At 48.0% G+C, this 21,661-nt stretch overlaps 1 protein-coding gene across 3 annotated transcripts in view; it reads left to right on the top strand.

Moving 5' to 3' along the window:
* IQGAP1 (IQ motif containing GTPase activating protein 1) overlaps positions 1-21,661 on the top strand; it is a 164,130-nt gene that overhangs the window by 78,911 nt on the left and 63,558 nt on the right. For all 3 annotated transcript variants that reach the window (XM_030576755.1, XM_030576756.1, XM_030576757.1), the window contains one exon: positions 19,164-19,327. In XM_030576755.1, coding sequence (XP_030432615.1) covers positions 19,164-19,327 — 164 coding nt within the window. The remainder of the gene's footprint in view (positions 1-19,163; positions 19,328-21,661) is intronic.

Here is a 21,661-nt window from a genome sequence, read left to right as displayed (position 1 = left end):
TCCCTGATAGACATTTATCTAACCTACTCTTAAATATCTCCAGAGATGGAGATTCCACAACCTCCCTAGGCAATTTATTCCAGTGTTCAACTACCCTGACAGTTAGGAACTTTTTCCTAATGTCCAACCTAAATCTCCCTTGCTGCAGCTTAAGCCCATTGCTTCTTGTTCTATCCTTAGAGGCTAAGGTGAACAAATTTTCTCCCTCCTCCTGATGACACCCTTTTAGATAGCTGAAAACTGCTATCATGTCCCCTCTTAGTCTTCTCTTTTCCAAACTAAATAAACCCAATTCTTTCAGCCTTCCTTCATAGGTCATGTTCTCAAGACCTTTAATCGTTCTTGTTGCTCTTCTCTGGACCCTCTCCAATTTCTCCACATCTTTCTTGAAATGCGGTGCCCAGAACTGGACACAATACTCCAGTTGAGGCCTAACCAGCACAGAGTAGAGCAGAAGAATGACTTCTTGTGTCTTGTTTACAACACACCTGTTAATGCATCCCAGAATCACATTTGCTTTTTTTTGCAACAGTATCACACTGTTGACTCATATTTAGCTTATGGTCCACTATGACCCCTAGATCTCTTTCTGCCATACTCCTTCCTAGACAGTCTCTTCCCATTCTGTATGTGTGAAACTGATTGTTCCTTCCTAAGTGGAGCACTTTGCATTTATCTTTATTGAACTTCATCCAGTTTATCTCAGACCATTTCTCCAATTTGTCCAGATCATTTAGAATTTTGACCCTGTCCTCCAAAGCAGTTACAGTCCCTCCCAGTTTGGTATCATCTGCAAACTTAATAAGCGTACTTTCTATGCCAACATCTAAATCGTTGATGAAGATATTGAACAGAGCCGGTCCCAAAACAGATCCCTGCGGAACCCCACTTGTTATACCTTTCCAGCAGGATTGGGAGTCATTAATAGCTACTCTGAGTATGGTTATCCAACCAGTTATGCACCCACCTTATAGTAGCCCCATCTAAATTGTATTTGCCTAGTTTATCGATAAGGATATCATGCGAGACCATATCAAATGCCTTATTAAAGTCTAGATATATCACATCCACCGCTTCTCCCTTATCCACAAGGCTCGTTATCCTATCAAAGAAAGCTGTCAGATTGGTTTGATATGATTTGTTCTTTACAAATCCATGCTGGCTATTCCCTATCACCTTACCACCTTCCAAGTGTTTACAGATGATTTCTTTAATTACTTGCTCCATTATCTTCCCTGGCACAGAAGTTAAACTAACTGGTCTGTAGTTTCCTGGGTTGTTTTTATTTCCCTTTTTTATAGATGGGCACTATATTTGCCCTTTTCCAGTCTTCTGGAATCTCCCACGTCTCCCATGACTTTCCAAAGATAATAGCTAGAGGCTCAGATACCTCCTCTATTAACTCCTTGAGTATTCTAGGATGCATTTCATCAGGCCCTGGTGGCTTGCAGGCATCTAACTTTTCTAAGTGATTTTTAACTTGCTCTTTTTTTATTTTATCTTCTAAACCTATCCCCTTCCCATAAGCATTCACTTTGTTAGACATTCCTTCAGACTTCTCAGTGAGGACTGAAACAAAGAAGTCATTAAGCATCTCTGCCATTTCCAAGTTTCCTGTTACTGTTTCTCCCTCCTCACTGAGCAGTGGGCCTACCCTGTCCTTGGTCTTCCTCTTGCTTCTAATGTATTGATAAAAAGTCTTCTTGTTTCCCTTTGTTCCCATAGCTAGTTTGAGCTCATTTTGTGCCTTTGCCTTTCTAATCTTGCCCCTGCATTCCTGTGTTGTTTGCCTATATTCATCCTTTGTAATCTGTCCCAGTTTCCATTTTTTATATGACTCCTTTTTATTTTGTAGGTCATGCAAGATCTCATGGTTAAGCCAAGGTGGTCTTTTGCCACATTTTCTATCTTTCCTACTGTAATGGAGTAGGGGCTGTCTGTGTGAGGGATGGGAGAGTTGGGGATGTCTTTAGGTGAGGGACAGGATCTTTAAGCCTGTAACCTGAGCCAGGTATGGGGGAAGGGGTTAGCACCTTGGCCCGGGAAGCTGGACAAAGGAATCGGCCGGCTGGAGAAGGGGCAGTTCAGTTTCGGTTTTGGGCTGGGTGAGGGGAATTCAGGGGATCCTATGCTGGGATTCAAGCGCCCTGAACCCCGAGAAGGACTCAATTTGTGGGGTCCTGGTTGGGCCTCCAGGCTCTGCTCTAACCTGCAATCCTGTTGTCCAATAAACCTTCTGTTTTACTGGCTGGCTGAGAGTCACTGTGGGTCCCAGAAGAGGGGTGCAAAGCTGGACTCCCCCACACTCCGTGACACCTACCCATCGGAATAGCTTGCTTTTGAGCCCTTAATAGTGTCCCTTTGAAAAACTGCCAACTCTCCTCAGTTGTTTTTCCCCTCAGTCTTGATTCCCATGGGACCTTACCTATCAGTTCTCTGAGCTTACCAAAATCCGCCTTCCTGAAATCCATTGTCTCTCTATTTTGCTGTACTCCCTTCTACCCTTCCTTAGAATTGCAAACTCTATGATTTCATGATCATTTTCACCCAAGCTTCCTTCTACTTTTAAATTCTCAATGAGTTCCTCCCTATTTGTTAAAATCAAGTCTAGAACAGCTTCCCCCCAGTAGCTTTTTCAACCTTCTGAAATAAAAAGTTGTCTGCAGTGCAGTCCAGGAACTTATTGGATAGTCTGTGCCCCGCGGTGTTATTTTTCCAACATATATCTGGATAGTTGAAGTCCCCCATCACCACTAAATCTTGGGCTTTGGATGATTTTGTTAGTTGTTTAAAAAAAGCCTCATCCACCTCTTCCACCTGGTTAGGTGGCCTGTAGTAGACTCCTAGCATGACATCACCCTTGTTTTTTACCCCTTTTATTAGACGAAGGTTTCTAACCATTAGAGGAGTGAAGTTCTGGAACAGCCTTCCAAGGGGAGTAGTGGGGGCAAAAGACATATCTGGCTTTAAGATTAAGCTTGATAAGTTTATGGAAGGGATGGTATGATGGGAGAGCCTAATTTTGGCAATTGATCTTTGATTATCGCCAGATAAGTATGCCCAGTGGTTGGTGATGGGATGTTGGATGGGATGGGATCTGAGTTACTGCAGAGAATTCTTTTCTGAGTGCTGGCTGGTGAGTCTTGCCCACATGCTCAGGGTTTAGCTGATCACCATATTTGGGGTTGGGAGGGAATTTTCCTCCAGGGCAGATTGGCAGAGGCCCCGGAGGTTTTTCGCCTTCCCCTGCAGCATGGGGCATGGGTCACTTGCTGGTGGATTCTCTGCAGCTTGAGGTCTTCAAACCACAATTTGAAGACTTCAGTAGCTCAGGGATAGGTTAGGGGTTTGTTATAGAAGTGGATGGGTAGGGTTCTGTGGCCTGCTTTGTGCAGGGGGTCGGACTAGATGATCACATTGGTCCCTTCTGACCCTAGAATCTATGAATCTATCCTAACCCAGAGACTCTCAACACTTCCGTCTCCTATGTCCATCTCCACCTCAGTCCAAGTGTGTACATTTTTAATATATAAGGCAACACCACCTCCCTTTTTCCCCGTCTATCCTTCCTGAGCAAACTATACCCATTCACACCAACATTCCAATCGTGTGTATTATCCCAGCAAGTTTCAGTGATGCCAACAATGTCATAGTTTTATTTATTTATTAGCACTTCCAGTTCTTCCTGCTTATTACCCATACTTCTCACATTTGTATATAGGCATCTAAGATACTGGTTTGATCTTGCCTCTGAGTTTTGCCACACCCTTCTTTCTCTCTGCCATTATAGCCCACGCTTCCTCTTGTTTCCGACCCATCTCCCAGGTCTTCATGGTCCCCACTTACCTGTGGGCTTTGCTCACCTGTCCCCGTCGAACCTAGTTTAAAGCCGTCCTCACTAGGTTAGCCAGTCTGTGCGCAAATAGGGTCTTTCCCCACCTCGAAAGGTGAACGCCATCTCTGCCTAGCAGTCCTTCCTCGAATAGCATCCCGTGGTCGAGGAAGCCAGAGCCCTCCTGGCGACACCATCTTCGCAGCCAGGCATTCACCTCCATGATGCATCTGTCTCTGCCCAGGCCCCTACCTTTGACAGGAAGAATCGAAGAGAATACCACCTGCGCTCCAGACCCCTTCACCTGTACTCCCAGAGCCATGTAGTCACTCTTGATCCGCTCAGCGTCACATCTCACAGTATCATTTGTGCCCACATGGATGAGTAGCATGGGGTAGTAGTCAGAAGGCCGGATAATCCTCGACAATGCCTCTGTAACATTTCGGATACGGGCCCCCGGCAGGCAGCATACCTCCCGAGATGAAATGTCAGGGCAACAGATGGGCGCCTCCGTCCCCCTCAGCAGAGAGTCTCCGACCACCACTACCCTATGTTCCCTATTTTCAGTGGTGGCAGCAGACCTCTCAGCCTTAGGGGTACGAGGCTGCTCCTCCTTTACTGTAGGGGCTGGTTCCTTCTCTCCTGTATCAAGAAGAGCATAATGGTTACCTATTACCACGGCGGGAGGGTTCGCTCAGTGGTTAGAGCATTGGCCTGCTAGACCCAGGGTTGTGAGTTCAATCCTTGAGGGGGCCATTTAGGGATCTGGGGCAAAAATCTGTCTGGGGATTGGTCCTGCTTTGAGCAGGGGGTTGGACTAGATGACCTCCTGAGGTCCCTTCCAGGGCCAGCTCCAGGCACCAGCAAAGGAAGCAGGTGCCTGGGGCAGCCAATGGAATGGGGCAGCACATCTAGGTGTTCAGCAGCAAGTCTTTCTCAGAGGGAAGGACCTGCCACCAAAGAATGAAGCAACACACAGCTTTTGCTTCACTGCCTGGGGCAGCAAAAAAGCTGGAGCTGGTCCTGGTCCCTTCCAACCCTGGTATTCTATGATATTAGTATTTAGACTTATAGAATTTGTATACAAGCACTTATAAAATTAGTCAGTATTTAGTTGTCTACCTTTATATGATGTAATTGTGTGGGACTCTTCTTTGTTTGACTGTTTCTGTGCCCCATCTCAATACCAATCCTACCTTAAGTTGTTCTGCTTGTTATGTTGATACCCTCCTACTGATTTTTTCTCCACCCCCCATCATTAACTCCCACTATTTCTAGATAGGCAGAAGAAGGGATATGGTCCTTTGTCCTGTCTCTTAAACCCCACAATGGTTTCCCAACTCCTATTTCCTCTGAAGACCTCTTCTTTCCCCTATGTTCAAACTATTTGTAGAAGATGATTTCTGCTGACAGCACAGAATCCACTCTCATACAGCTAAACAAAAATAAAAAAGTTAAAAAAAAAGTTTTTTCAAGTCAGAAACCAGTAAATGTTTGTATCTGCTGTCACAAAGTTCCTCCTCTGCCTTGGTGGGTCCTGCGCTTATTGGCGGATTTGCTTGTCTCAGAGATTCACAGCAGCCCTCAGTTTGGCCACTTTTGCTAGTGGCTTAAACCTGCTGTTTGCTCAGCTAACCTCATCACTGGCCAGCATGGGGAAAAGGAGGAGAACAATCCCTGCAGTCTCTGCTGACCCACCTAGTGAGACCCACAGTCTAGGTCAACTCCTCTTGTATCAAATAGGGAGTTGGGGGGATGGCAGGACCTTCTTCCTGATGATGCTTGTACTCCTCAGATATCCAGCAGTACTCCTACTCACTCTCAGCTCCTTACGCGCCTCTTGCTCCTAGCTCCTTGTGCACACCTTACTAACTGAAGTGAGAACCTTTTTAAACAAGGTGTCCTGATTAGCCTACCTGTCCTAATTGATTCTAGTAGCTTCTTAATTGACTCCAGGTGTCCTAATTAGCCTGCCAGCCATAATTGGTTCCAGCAACTTCCTGATTGTTCTGGAACAGCCCATTATCTTACTCAGGGAAAAGGGACCTGCTTAATCTGGGGCTAATGTATCTACCTTCTGTTACTCTCCTGTAGCCATCTGGCCTGACCCTGTCACACTGCATAACAAACATCAATATTGCATATATCTTTCTATAGTCCTGTAACTAGTGTAACTTTCAACTTAGAGGAAATTTCATACTGTAAGCTCTTTGGGGCAGGGAACATACTTCTGTTCTGTTTGTACAGTGCCTAGCACAGTGGTCTCCTGGTTCATGACTTGGGTTCCTAGGTGCTACAGAAATACCAATAAATAATAATTATAATAAGAATACTGGGCATGGTCCAGCAAAAATTTTTTTTTCTTTGAGTAGTGTCTGTATGACTGCTCCATTGTATATGTGCTTGCGTCCCCTGCACTGCTGATCGGAGGGGACTGCACATGTGCTCTCTCTCCTTGTGCTGCGCCCTGAGGCTATCTAGCCCCTGCGGGCTAACTGCCGCACCCCCTCTCCAATCTATGGAGCTATTCACAGTCTGTTAAGACCATTACTTTAATCTACATTTCTATAGTTAGTTAGCCTCCTAGTTCATGGTTGTAGTTCTAGTTGTAGTTTCTTCTTCTTTTACCTTTTTTTTTAAAAAAGAAAAGACTAATTTCTTTCCCACCTCTTCCCTTGCTGGGGACCTTTCCCCCAGCAGGGTACGCCCAGCTCATCGAGCTTCAAGAAGTGCTTCTCTTGTAAAGAGGCAATCCCTGTCACAGATAAGCCCTCCCAAGTGCATTCATTGCCCTGGGGAAGTCCTCATTCAACAAAAGCAACTAAGGCCCCGGTCTGCAGACAGAAGATGATCTTCATGGAGGCCGCTCTCTGGACTCATGTCTTGAGTCACCTGGTAAACATGAGTCTTCCCCACAGCCATGGGGATATTGGTACCGGTGGAATCCCGCCACTCCAGAGACCTCTGTGTGTTGGATGCATTGGAGTCCCCACCTGTTGGTACCAGGACCTCTGCACTGAGCCTTTACTAAGCACAGGAAGTATCTCCACTGCCATGCCATGCCCCTCCTCTCTCTAGCGAGGGTTCAGACAGTGAGCCAGAGGAATTAGTTCTATATGGTGTTTATTACCAACAGAGCCCAAAGATACACCCACGGATACCACCACCACCACCACCACCTCGGTACGGCCACGCATGGGCACCCACCACCGCAATGACCACGTTAGGATCTTTGGTCTGCACACTATCAGCAAGTCTCTCATGCTTCAAGCCTCACCTGGGAACCCTCAAGGCACATAACTTAGATGCTGCGGCTGAGGGTTTCAGAACTGCCTCAGGTCAGGGAGGAACAGGAAGCCGGTACTGAGGAGAAAGTTACACCGAGGATTATACCCTCCTTTTCGGATGAAACGGTCATGCCTCCTCCACCATCTTTAGGAGATGACTTCCATCTCTTCCAGGAACTGGTGAAGTGGGTGGCAGACACCCTCCAGATACCATTGGAGAAAGTCAGGGATATCCACCATCAACTTCTTGACATCCTCCACCCTTCGTCCTCTCCAAAGATCGCTCTCATGATTAATAAGGCCATTTTAGACCTGGCAAAGTCAGTGTGGTAAACCCCAGCATCAGTGGCACCAACCTGCAAGTGAGCAAACAAATAATGCTGTGTCCCCACCAAGGAATCTGATTTCGTCCTCCCTGTCCCACCACCCAGCTCCATCCTGGTGGACATGGCCAACCCCCACAGCCGACAACACCTGTCAAGGACTACTCCCTAAGGTAGGCATTGGAAGTGCCTAGACCTTTTTGGGCAGAAAAGTATACTCCTCAGCGCTCTACAATTCCATTTCAGTAACTATCAGACCCTCACAGCAAAATACGATTATATAAATTACTCAGAATTTTATTGAAAAAATGCCAGAAGCATTGTGACTCTTTTAAGGCCATTATTCAGGTGGCAAAGACATTGCTGCAATTTGCCCTTGATGCGGCCGACGTGGTGGTTTGGTCCATCCCCATGACTATGGTGATGCAACGAGTGTCATGGCTCCATTTTTTGGGCTTCATGAAAGAGGTGCAGTCCATGGTTAAGGACCTTCCATTTGAGGCACAAAGCTCTTCAGAAAGAAGGCTGATGCCTCCCTTCACACCCTGAAGGACTCCAGGGCTACCCTCCTGTCATTGGGTATCTAGATACTGGGACAAAAGAAACGATTTAGTCCCTAAACCCAGCATGGACCACACATGCCTCAGTACCAACCTCATCACCACTACGAGCCACAAAGAAGGAAAGGGAAATTCCCTAAATGCAAGCCATGTGGCCCACAATCTTTGTCTCAGCCCTCTACTTTTGATGGGTAGGTTGAGGCACTATTAGACCACGTTGCCCGATTGACACAGCTGACCATTGTTCCACACCTATTTGGCCACCAATTGGCAGCGTTTTGCAGTGCTTGGGAATGCATAACATGGGACCGATGGGTCCTAGAGGTTGTTCGAACTGGGAGCTCCATCCTTTTTACCTCCCTACCCTCTCCAAAACACTCTTCCCCATCCCTCTTCAGGGACCCTTCTCATGAGAGTTTACTACGATTAGAGATAGATCATCTCCTCCAGTTAGGAGCCATAGAACCAGTATTTCAACATCTATGAGGCATCTATTATTTCCTGATACCCAAAAGGAAGGGAGGTTGGAGACCCATAGCAGATCTCAGAGCTCTCAACAAGTTTGTTCAAGGCTCAAAAATTCACGATGGTTACCTCATCAACGATCATTCCAACATTGGAACAGGGAGATTGGTTTTCAGCCCTCAACCGTCAGGATACCTGTTTTCATATCTTAATCTTACTGGCTCACAGATTTTTTCTCAGATTCACTCTGGGATATGACCACTATCAATACAGAGTGCTCCCCTTTGGGCTATCATTAATCCTAAGATTTTTTTTTCCCCAAGGTTCTCTCAGTAGTGACCGCTCATTTACATTCTCAATGATCTACCTGTACTTGGACAATTGCCTCCTCAAAGCCTGATATCTCTGAGAGGCTCACCAAGTCACTGAAGCTACAATTCACTTGTTTACAGAACTGGGTCTACAGATGAACATCCAGAAGTGAGCCCTCACTCCAGTGCAATGCCTGGAATTCATAGGGGCCGACACTGATTCGTTACAGGTCAGAGCCCTCTTACCTCAACATAGGTTCCTATCCTTAGTCACACTAATAGGCACCATTCAAAACAGCCCACAAATACCAGTCAGGCTCTGCCTCCAATTCTTGGGTCATATGGCAGCCAGCACAGTGCTAATACCACATGCCAGGCTTCACATGTGATGCCTCCAAATGTGGTTCAGCTCGGTTTGCAAACAAGAACAGGCTGGACAAATCCATGTCACCACCTATCAGGATCAAAAACTCTTCAGACTGGTGGAAAGACCCAGCCAATGTTTGCAAAGGGGTCCCCTTCTCGCAAACATCACCATCATTGTTCCTCACCACCAATGCATCACCCATAGGGTGGGGTGAATCTCATGATACACCTCTACTCCAATATAACACTGTCCTCGGGAGCCAAAAAATCTTACCGCATTATAGGTGAAAATTCGTTATATCGAACTTGCTTTGACCCCCCGGAGCACTGCTTTACCACGTTATATCCGAATTTGTGTTATATCGGATCACGTTATATCGGGGTAGAGGTGTACAAGGCAAATGGTGGCCTGCGGAGATACCTCTTCATGTCAGTCTCCTCAAGCTACGAATGGTCAGGAATACCTGCACCTCCTTCCTCCCTCTGATCACAGGATCACACACAAAGATCCTAAAAGACAACATAGCCTGTATGTACTACATCAGTCGGCAGTGGGAAGCCAGGTTGCCCTTCCTGTGTGCAGAAGTGATGAGGCTATGGAATTGGTGCATCTCCCATGACGTTATACTGTCTGTGGCTTGTCTACTGGGCACAAAAAACTCACAAATTCCCACACAATCACGAGCAGGAGATACACCTGACTTTGCTTAACAATCTATTAAGATGATGTGGGGCACCATCCACAGGGCTCTTCACCACTCACTGAACAAGAAATGTCCATGCTATTGCTCCAGAGCAGGAATGGGACAACACTTCCTGGATGATGCTCTCCACTTCTGCTGGGGACCAGGATATTCTCTACAGCTTTCCTCTGTTTCCCCTACTGTCAGAGGTCATGCTGAAAATAAAAAGGGATGGAGCTCACATCCTTTGGATTGCTCCTACTTGGTTGAACAGACCTGGTAACCTTATCTGGCACAGATCACAACGTGCCAGCCAATACCTCTCCCGGCAATCCCGCACCTCCTCTTGCAGAACAAAGGACATACCCTGCATCCCAACTTGGGGATTCTCCACCTCAAGGCATGGCTTCTGCTTGGTTCCAACACCTAGAAAGCTCCTGTTCAAGGGAGGTACAGGAGGTAATACTTCACAGTAGGATGTTGTTGACATGATGTACTTACCTGCAGAAATGGTCCGGGTTTCAGATTTGATGCACATCACAACAAATCTCTCCAACGTCTGCGACTCTTCTGCATATCCTGGATTATGCTTTGACCCTAAAACAGTTGGGACAATCTCTGAGTTCTCTTAGGGCTCACCTAATGGCTATAACAGCTTTCTACCAAACTGTAGAAAGGTATTCAGTGCTGTCACACCCAACTACTTATAAGGTTCCTCAAGGATATAGCAAGCCTCTTCCCTCAACTTCGACTTTCTACCTCCATGCGGGACCTAAACCTGGTACTTAAAGGACTGACTAGGCCCACCTTTGAAGCCATGGAAACTTGTTTGCTGACATACCTATCAATGAAAATGGCCTTCCTGATAGCAATTACCTTGGCCAGGAGAATAGGAGAGATGGCGGCGCTGGTGGCGCATCACCCTTCCACTGTATTTTTTCTGGACAAGATTATGCTCAGGCTGCATCCAAAATTCATCCCCAATGTAACCTCTCCATTTTACATGAATCAATTGATTCACCTTCCAATCTTCTATCCCAAGCCTCACCAAAACAACAGCGAGGCTATATTACATACCCTAGATGTCAGGAGAACATTGGCCTTCTGCCTGGACAGTACAAAGGCCTTCAGGAAGTTCCCTAGGATTTTCTTCTCCATTGCGGAAAGATCCAAGAGCTCAGCAATATCAGCCCAGAGGCTTTCGAGTTGTATCAGACATTGTTACCAAGTTCGAAATATGACTCCTCCAAACTCTATTTTTACGCACTCCACAAGGTCGATCTCTTCTTCTGTCACCTTCTTCAAGAATGTCCTTATTTCAGAAATCTGTAGAGCAGCGACATGGGCATCAGTTCATACTTCTGCAGAATGCTTTGCGATCACTGGTGACTGTGTCTCTGATGCTTTGGCTCCATGGTCCATCCGACTCCAAAGTCCCAACCCTCCAGAAGGGGTATTGCTTGAGAGTCACCTACCGTGACAAGAACTCCGAAGTAGAGAGGAGGAGGTTGGGTTATGGAGCACCCATAGGGATGCTATTTCAGTGAAGTAGTAGTAGTAACCTTGGGGTTCTTCGAGATGTGTCCACCCTTCTCCCCTCTCCTTCGGATTTCTTGTTTCTGACTCTGTGATAGAGAAGGAATTGAGGGGCGTTAGCCCACGCATATGGGCTAGCCTTGTGGCGCAACACGGGGAGGGATAGTGCATGTGCAGGCCTAATGGACACTGAAACTGAAGTTCTCCGATCAGCAGCATAGGGACGCAATCACACCTACAGTGGAGCATCCAGAGGGACACTACAGAGGAGCATCCATGGGGAAACACATCTTGAAGAACCATCGTTACTGCACAAGGAGAGTAACTTCTTTATAAAATATTAAAAGCTAATTTTTCAGTTCTTTAAATGTTTGTTTTCATTTTATTTAAGACTTTCCCCCAAATTAGCCTGGAGATTCCTCTGTAGAGCGGATTAAACCTGGAAACTTTTAGTTTATGAGATACAGATGTGAGGGGGCTCGTGCTGGATGCCATAGAGCTCTTTATGTCTCTCTGTCATGGTATAATTCCCCACTCTGAACCTTAGCATCCAAAAGATGGAGTACCAGCATGAATTCCTCTAAGCTCAGTTACCAGCTTAGTACTTGTAGCGCTGCCACCAACCAGGAATTCCAGTGCCTGATACACTCTGGTCCCCCCAAAACCTTGCCTGGGGACCCCCAAGACCCAGACCCTCTGGATCTTAACACAAGGAAAGTAAACCCTTTTCCTCACCGTTGCCTCTCTCAGGCTTCCCCTCCCTGGGTTACCCTGGAAGATCACTATGATTCAAATTCCTTGAATCTTGAAACAGAGAGGAAAATCCACCTTCCCCCCTCCTTCTCTCTCCCCCTCCCAGACTCTCCCTGAGAGAGAAAGTAATCCTAACACAGAGAGAAATTAACCTCTCTCTCCCCCTTCCCTCCTTTTTTCCCACCAATTCCCTGGTGAATCCAGACCCAGTCCTCTGGGGTCTTACCAGAATAAAAAAACAATCAGGTTCTTAAACAAGAAAAGCTTTTAATTAAAGAAAGAAAAAACAGTAAAAATTATCTTTGTAAATTTAAGATGGAATATGTTACAGGGTCTTTCAGCTATAGACACTGGGAATACCCTCCCAGCCTAAGTATACAAGTACAAATTAAAATCCTTTCAGAAAAATACACATTTGAACTCCTTCCAGCCAAATACACATTTGCAAATAAAGAAAACAAACATAAGCCTAACTTGCCTTATCAAAGAGATTGGAGAGAAACTTGGTTGCACGTCTGGTCCCTCTGAGCCCCCAGAGAAAACAACCACCAAATTCTAACAGCACACACAAAAACTTCCCTCCCTCAAGATTTGAAAGTATCCTGTCCCCTGATTGGTCCTCTGGTCAGGTGACAGCCAGGCTCACTGAACTTGTTAACCCTTTACAGGCAAAAGAGACATGAAGTACTTCTGTTCTATTAACTCTTAACTATCCATTTATGACACTCTCCTTATGGTTTCCTTGAGCCATTGAGCAGATTGTACAAAAACCAATGCCCAGAGCACTGAATGGACATTATACACGTGAAGAAAGTAGATAGGTGTCTTCACCAGAAAAGCTGAATACGTCATTATAATTCTCAGCTGAAACCAGTTTTAATAAGGATTCTAGCCATTCTTCTTCGAGTGCTTGCTCATATTGATTCCAGTTAGGTGTGTGCACGCCGCGTGCACATTTGTCGGAAGATTTTTATCCTAGCAACACTCGGTGGGTAGGCTGGGTCGCCCCCTGGAGTGGTGCCATTATGGCGCCCGATATTTACCCCTGCCGACCCAGCGGCTCTTCAGTTCCTTCTTACTGTCCGTGACGGTCGTTGGAACTGTGGAGCGCGGCTTTGCTGATCTCCACGTCCCTAGCTACTTGTAGTTCTTTGCTGTTTATTGTGTGTATAGTTCGAATTCTTGTAGTTATAATTAGTATTAGTTGTTGTATTTATAGTTAGTGTATATAGTTTAAGGTGGGATCGGGGATTAGCCCCTTTCCTCCACCCCGGTATGGGCCCGTGCCCAAGGCACCGGGATTCAAACCATGCTCAGCGTGCCAAAAGCCGATGCCAATAGGGGATCCCCACGATTCCTGCCTCAAGTGCCTAAGAGAATCCCATCTTACCAATAAGTGCCGCATCTGCAAGTCGCTTAAACCAAGGACGAAGAAGGAGTGGGACTTCCAATGAAAACAGCTCCTCATGGAGTCGGCGCTTAGTCCTGCAGCGTCGGTACTAAGCGCCCAACAGACTTCTTCTGTAAGGAGTGCCCCTTCGGCCCCGGTCCGCTCCAGTACCGAGAAGGAGCCCCAGCACCGATCCTTACCGGCACCGACATCTGCTCGGCACCGCTCCCTGTCCCTGAGACCCAGGAAGCAACATAGCAGTCCAGCTGCTTCTGCTCCACAGAAGGAGCGCTCTTCAAAGACAGTTTGCCTGGCACTGTCATCTGCCACGGCACCGTCGACTATGGCACCGCTGATCGCGGCTCTACCGAGCGCGGCACCGTCGATTCCAGACCCACAAGGGCCATTGAGTCTGGTGCTGTGGTTGAGCTTGCCCTCCCTTCTACACCGGAGACCTTCTCCACGGCAAGGGAGCTCCTCGCCTTGACGGAGCCGACACGGCCTCAACCCCCGGCAGCACCAGTGCGGGTCATACAATCCATCAGGAAACCGGCCTTGGTAAGGCCACATTCCGTTGGTCAAACAGAGAGACGTTGTTCAAGATCATGGTCTCACAGAGGCTCTCGATCACGTTGTTCCCGCTCCCGGCGCCGCTCGCAGTCCCGGCACCGCTCTCCATCACGGTACCGGTCGCACTCGCGGCACTGTTCGACATCTCGTTCGCCGGCCAGATACTCCCGGTACTGATCCGACTCATGGCACCGCTCTCGGCGCCGTGTATCCCGCAGTCGCTCCAGACGAAGGGAGTCAAGATCCCGGTTGACCTCCCGGCACTGCTACGGTAGAAGGTCCCGGTCTCGCTCGCGGTACCGTTATAGCTCCTGGTACCACTCCCTGGTACCACCCTGGGATCAAGCATCCAGAACAGTGGCACCCTCCCAGGGCCTATTGGCACCACCGTGGCCATCGAGACACACATCGGTGTCATCACAGGCTGGTAGCGCATCCTATCCTCAGGAGCGTGACTCTGACATCCCCAGCCATCTATTTCCAGAGACCCAGAGCCACGGGCAAGTGCCTCATCACTGGTCCTTCTGGACACCGTGGGCATACCACCAAGCCCAAGGTGCTCCATGAGTGGCTCCACGATCCTCCCCATCAGAACACCGGGTACCAGAGGTGACAGTAAGCCGCCCCCCTCCCCCCATGGGCACAGATGAGGCTCCGATACCATCTGCAGACACCCAGGTTCCACCTGATGCAGATGACGCTCCTCAAGTACAGGAGCCTCCACAGGACCCCCTGGTCCCGGGCCTCTCCTCCTCGCCTGACAAGGCGGTGGCAGGAACATCCTCCTCAGGCCCTCCACCAATTGATCTCAGGGCCCGTCAAGACCTTTTGAGACGAGTGGCTCAGAATATGAACTTACAGGTGGAGGAGGTCCCTGAAATAGAGGGCCCTGTTGTGAGCATCCTATTGGCTGATGCACCTACTAGAGTGGCTCTTCCATTTATCCGCACCATACAGGCTAATGCAGACACCATTTGGCAATCCCCAGCCTCAATTCCACCTACATTCAGCCACCTCCTTGCTCTTTAGTGGTGCAATCGGTGAACGAAAGGGAGCATCATGGCCAGCAAGCCCCGGCTCCTAAGTCAAAGGAGGCTAGGCGCATGGACCTCCTAGGCCGCAAAATATATTCGGCCGAGGGCCTCCAGCTTAGTGTGGCAAACCAGCAAGCCCTCCTAAGTAGATATAACTTTAACACGTGGGTGTCCTTGGGGACGTTTATGGAGCTTCTTCCCCAGGAGTCCCGTCAAGGATTTACGGCCCTACTTGAGGAGGGTAAAAAGGTAGCAAGACCCTCCCTCCAAGCCTCTCTGGATGCAGCAGACTCTGCAGCCAGAACTCTGGCATCAGGAGCGGCGATGAGGCATATCTCCTGGCTCCATGTATCAGGCCTTCCCCCTGAATTACAACAAACTATTCAGGATTTGCTCTTCGAAGGCCAGGGCCTGTTCTCAGATAAGACTGACCCCAGATTGTCCTTCAGACCTTGCAATCACGTTATAATGCGCTTGCTGGGTATGCACACACCAGTGACCCAACGCAGGACCTTCCAGCCCCAGCCACACCGCCCTTACGCCCCGCCTAGGCTGCGTCAGGACTTTAGCAGAAAGCGTGGTAGAGGGAATCGTCAGAGGCAGTCTGGCCCTCAAGGAGGTCAAAATCAGGCGCCCCCTAAACCATCAGCGGGGCCCAAGCAGAACTTTTGATGGAACGCCCGAGGATGGCCCACCAGTTGCTCTACCGGATCCTTCTCCTCCCTTTTTCAACTGCCTCTCCCAATTGCTCCCTGCCTGGTCCCAGCTAACTTCAGATCATTGGGTCCTGTGCATGGTGGAAGTGGGATACCATCTCCAGTTTGTTTCAACCTCGCCTTCCCACCCTCCCTCCCCATCCCTCTTCAGGGACCTATCTCACGAGCAATTCCTTTTACAAGAGGTCCAGTCGCTCCTAGCCATGGGAGCCATAGAGGAGGTGCCAAAAAACACGAGGGGCAAGGGATTTTATTCCTGCTACTTCCTAATCCCCAAGGCAAAGCGAGGTCTATGACCGATCCTAGATCTTGAGTTCTCGCAGAAGTTCATGATAAAGCTGAAGTTCCACATGGTAACCCTGGGGACCGTTATCCCGTCCCTGGATCCAGGAGACTGGTATGCCACCCTCAATATGAAGGACGCGTATTGCCACATTGCAGTTTAGCCACCACACAGACGGTACGTCCGTTTTGTGGTCAACCATCAACACTTTCAGTTCACTGTACTTCCGTTTGGCCTTTCTACGGCTCCGCGTGTTCACAAAATGCATGGTTGTAGTCGCCGCCCTCCGTCGTCATCGGTTACACGTCTACCTGTATTTCGACGATTGGCTCATTCGAGGAACTTCCTAGTTACAAGTGTCGCAACACCTGCGCGTCGTCAAAGACCTCTTTGGGAGCCTAGGCCTGATGATCAACACAGAGAAGTCTACTCTGACACCCACGCAGAGAATAGACTTCATCGGAGCAGTTCTGGATGCCAATCTGGCCAGAGTCTGCCTCCCGCAGTGCATTTTCAAGCAATGGCTTCATTTATTTGAGGTCTTCAAACCTTTCTGACAATGTTGGTGTGCACCTGCCGCAGCCTAGTAGGTCACATGGCCTCCTGCACCTTTGGGACCAAGCACACGAGGCTACATCTCCGTCCCTTTCAAACCTGGCTTACTTCAATATACCAATCACACAGAGACAGCCTGGACTCGGTGCTCTGTATTCCTCGGAAGGTTCTGGGCTCCCTAACCTAGTGGTTCAGTCCCACTCTAGTCTGTGCAGGGATGCCATTCCACCCAGTGCAACCCTCGATGACCCTAACCACGGACCCGTCATCTCTGGGTTGGGGTGCCTACCTCGAGGGCCTTCGCACTCAAGGCCTCTGGTCACCTCAAGAACTGGCCTTACACATCAGTGTGCGGGAGCTGAGAGCAGTCCATCTAGCATGCCAGGTGTTTCGAGACCATCTCCAAGGCCGTTGTGTATCAGTGTTCATGGACAATACAATGGCCATGTTTTACATAAACAAGTAGGGCAGAGCACGCTCCTCCCTCCTTTGTCAAGAAGCCTTCCACCTCTGGGACTTTTGCATAGCCCACTTGATCGATTTGGTAACGTCTTTTCTCCCAGGAGTCCAGAACACTGTGGTGGATCACCTCAGCAGATCCTTCCTGTCTTACAAGTGGTCAATTCGTCCGGACGTCATCCATTCTGTTTTCCAGAAGTGGGGGTTTCCCCACATAGACCACTTTGCCCCCTGCGAGAACAGGAAATGCCAGGTGTTTTGCTCCTTCCAGCGATGCTCCCTGGGCTCCCTCTCAGACGCATTCCTGATCCCGTGGAAGAGGCATCTACTCTATGCCTTCCCACCGTTTCCATTCGTCCACAGAGTCCTACTCAAGCTCCACAGGCACAGCGCCCACCTGATCCTGATTGCTCCAGCGTGGCCGAGGCAGCACTTGTACACCATGTTGTTCGACCTCTCAGTGGCAGACCCGTTTCCCCTGCCACTCTGGCCGAATCTCGTAACACAGGACCTCGGCAGGCTTCACCATCCGGAACTGCAGTCTCTTTGTCTCACAGCATGGTTGCTGCGTGGTTGAGCCAGTCTGAGTTGCATTGCTCTGCCTCTGTCCAACAGGTGCTCTTGGGCAGTAGGAAGCCTTCCACTAGGATGACACATCTGGCCAAGTGGAAGCGTTTCTCCTGCTGGTGCGCTCAGTGTAACTCAGTCCCTGTCCTGGACTACTTCTGGTCCCTGAAAGAACAGGGCCTAGCGGTCTCTTCCATAAAGGTGCATCTGGCAGCCATCTCCGCCTTCCACCCAGGGGAAAATGGCCGATCAGTCTTCTCTCACCCCATAGTTTCAAGGTTCCTCAAGGGATTGGAGCATTTGTACCCTCAAGTCAGACGCCCGACCCCTACCTGGGATCTCAACCTGGTGCTAGCCAATCTTATGGGTGCTCCTTTCGAACCACTGGCCACCTGCTCGCTGCTGTACCTGTCCTGGAAGACAGCCTTCCTCGTCGCTATTACTTTGGCAAGACGAGTATCTGAGCTTCAGGCCTCGACAGCGGACTCCCCATATACGCTATTCCATAAGGACAAGGTACAGCTGCGACCACACTCCTCCTTCCTCCCTAAGGTGGTGTCCGCCTTTCGTGTCAATCAAGACATCTTCCTCCTAGTCTTTTTCCCGAAGGCGCATCCATCATGTCAGGGACAACAACTGCACACCGTAGGCATTCACAGGGCTCTCACCTTTTATATTGAGAGAACAAAACCCTTCCGAAGGTCACCTCAGCTCTTTGTAGCTGTGGCAGACCGGATGAAAGGCCTACCAGTCTCATCCCAACTAATTTCATCTTGGGTAACATCCTGCATCCGTACATGCTATGATTTGGCTCATGTTCCCTTGAGCCACCTCACCGCCCATTCTACTCGGGCTCAAGCTTCATCTGCCGCCTTCCTGGCCCATGTTCCCATCCAGGAAATATGTCGGGCAGCTACCTGGTCATCGATTCACACCTTTGCCTCACATTGCGCATTGGTTCAACAGTTCAGAGATGATGCAGCATTTGACTCAGCCGTTTTGCATTCTGTAACATCTCACTCCGACCCCACCGCCTAGGTAAAGCTTGGGAATCACCTAATTGGAATGGATATAAGCAAGCACTCGAAGAAGAAAAGACGGTTACTCACCTTTGTAACTGTTGTTCTTTGAGATGTGTTGCTCATATCTATTCCAAACCCACCCTCCTTCTCTCTGTCAGAGTAGCCGGCAAGAAGGAACTGAAGGGCCAATGGGTCGGCAGGGGTATATATCCGGTGCCATAACGGCGCCACTCCAGGGGGCGACCCAGCCGACCCACCGAGTATTGCTAGGGTAAAAATCTTCCGACAAACGTGCACGTGGCGCGCACACACCTAATTGGAATGGATATGAGCAACACATCTCGAAGAACAACAGTTACAAAGGTGAGTAACTGTCTTTTCAGTGATGATAAAACGTTGCTTGTGATCTTCTGCTGACCAGAAACTGTCCCTTATATTCTTTTTTTTCTAGGGATTTTAGCAATTGGCCTTATTAATGAAGCTCTGGATGAGGGGGACCCCAGAAAGACCCTTCAGGCCTTACAGATCCCTGCAGCAAAACTGGAGGGGGTAACCCCAAAGGTAGCACAGCACTACCAGGACACGTTGATCCGAGCCAAGAGGGAGAAAGCACAGGTGAGTGCTATTAAACGAGTCTCTGCAGAATTTTTGTAGTCCAGCATATTCTGTTGTTTGATTATGGCAGAAATAGTGCTGATGTCAGTGGAGCAATTGTCAGGCCTTCTGTGGTGATGATCATATTTTGACACTTAGGTTTTGTCTACACTAAAGAAAAATAGTTTTGCAACCACAAGCTGGATGTCCCATCAACCCAGAAAACTGCTGCAGGCATACTGATTGCATGCAGTGGATCATTGCATCTCTTGTTATTGCTTCAGTTCAGTTCATACAACAGAGGTTGTACTAATGCATTTTGGGACTCTTGGAGTACCGATTCTATAGTGTGCAGCACTTTTGTTGAGGGCACACAGAGGCTTTTGGGTAATTTTCAGAAGTGAGGTCCTTCAGTGTGCAGCAAATACACAGACCCAAAATCACTGGATTTATAACTTCTCAAAACCTGCAATTTTCATGGATTCATGGATTTTTAAGACCAAAGGGGACAATTATGATCACCTACTTGGGTTTCTGATGTAACATAGGCAATGAAATTTTCACTCAGTAATCCCTGCAACAAGCCCAATAATTTATGGATGAACAAGAACTTTTAGGAAGATATCCAGTCTTGATTGAAATTCTCCCAAGTGATGGACATCCTTTGGTAAATTGTAAGAATGGTTAATTACCCCTACTGTTACAAATTTGCATTTTATTATAATAATAATTAATTGGAGATAGGTATATCTCCTAGAACTGGAAGGGACCTTGAAAGGTCATTGAGTCCAGCCCCCTGCCTTCACTAGCAGGCCCAAGTAATGATTTTTGCCCCAGATCCCTAAGTGGCCCCCTCAAGGATTGTACTGAGAACCGTGGGTTTAGCAGGCCAATACTCAAACCACGGAGAGCTATCCCTCTCCCCCCCTGCCCCATGGATTAATGGATCTTTTTCTGCCTTTGCTAGATTAAAAAACCCTCTAGTATTAAATATCTTTTCCCTGTGAAGTACATGTAGACTGTGATCAAATCACCTTTTAGCACTCTTTAGTAAGTTAAATAGATTGAACTATTGTCTTTCTCACTGTATGGAAGATTTTCTGGATCACAAATATTCTTTTAGCTCTTCTCTGAATCCTCTTCAGTTTTTCAACATCCTTCTTGAAGCGTAGAGTCTAGTAGCAGTTGCACCAATGCCACATAAGTAATATAACCTCCCTACTCCTACACACTATTTCCCTGTTGACATGTTTTATATGATTATATTTAATTAAAAGAACATTAACGTTAAAGTTGAAAAGTCAAGCAGTCAAAACTAAAAATTATCATAATTAAGGTTGCCAATGCAACGTTAATTTGGCCTCCTTGTGCATATGTATTATGATGCAGCCTTTAATTTCATGATCACATGCTTTTTTTTTTCCACAGGGCCTCTGCCTTGTTCAGTGCACAGGATGGACAGTGACTCGGGGTTCTGTAGGAAAAGAGAGATTCTTCTGTAGGACCCCAGTTCATTTGTTCCAAAAGATGGAAAGTGTGTAGTGAATGAGGCAGGGAGCTGCAGGAAGAGAAAGATTGGTCTCTTGGTTAAGGCAGTTGAATGCCATGCTGAAAAACTGGTCCTGCTAGTGAAGGCAGGGGGCTGGACTTGATGACCTTTCGGGGTCCCTTCCAGTTCTATGAGATAGGTATATCTCCATATTACAGACCTAACTGGATTATATCCCTGCCTCTAACACAAAGTTCCTTTGTGATGCTGGGGCAAGTCACTTAAACCCAACTTTTGACAGGCGGATGCCAGCATGTATTCCTCATTTATTGGCTTCCCTAACTGAGAGACCGGGGGTCTGGTTTGCAAAAGTGCTGAGCACTCACAACTGTAAGTGAAATCAGTGGGAACTGTACTGTGAGCCTATAAAGTGCTCAGTATTCTGAAAAAATCCGATTCTACAGGGGTCTCAGGTTGGGCACCCAAATGTAGTGGGCAGTTGACAATTTGGGGCTTAATCTCTCTGGCTATGTCTACTCTGCAGCTGGGAGCGAGCCTCCCAACCCACGTAGACAGACTTGTGCTAGCCAGGCTCATGCTAGTACACTAAAAATAGCTGTGTAGACATCGTGGCACTGGCAGACACTTGGGCTTGCCTTTGAACTCAAACCCATCCTACTCCCTGAGTCTAAGCTCAGGTGGTTGGTCTGACCCTGCCCCGCTGCTGCAATGTTTGCACAGTTATTTTTAGTATTCTTGTGTGAGCCCTGGTAGCTCAAGTCTCTTTACCTGGCTTGGCGGCTGTGTTCCCTCTAAGCTGTGTGGTTGCATGGCTGCCCAGGAGTGAATCAAGTGCCACACACTTG

The sequence above is a fragment of the Gopherus evgoodei genome, chromosome 10 (assembly GCF_007399415.2).
Source record: "Gopherus evgoodei ecotype Sinaloan lineage chromosome 10, rGopEvg1_v1.p, whole genome shotgun sequence".
NCBI classification, from domain to species: Eukaryota; Metazoa; Chordata; order Testudines; family Testudinidae; genus Gopherus; species Gopherus evgoodei.
Note: the sequence above shows the minus strand (reverse complement) of the source record. Positions and strands in the feature narration are given on the sequence as shown.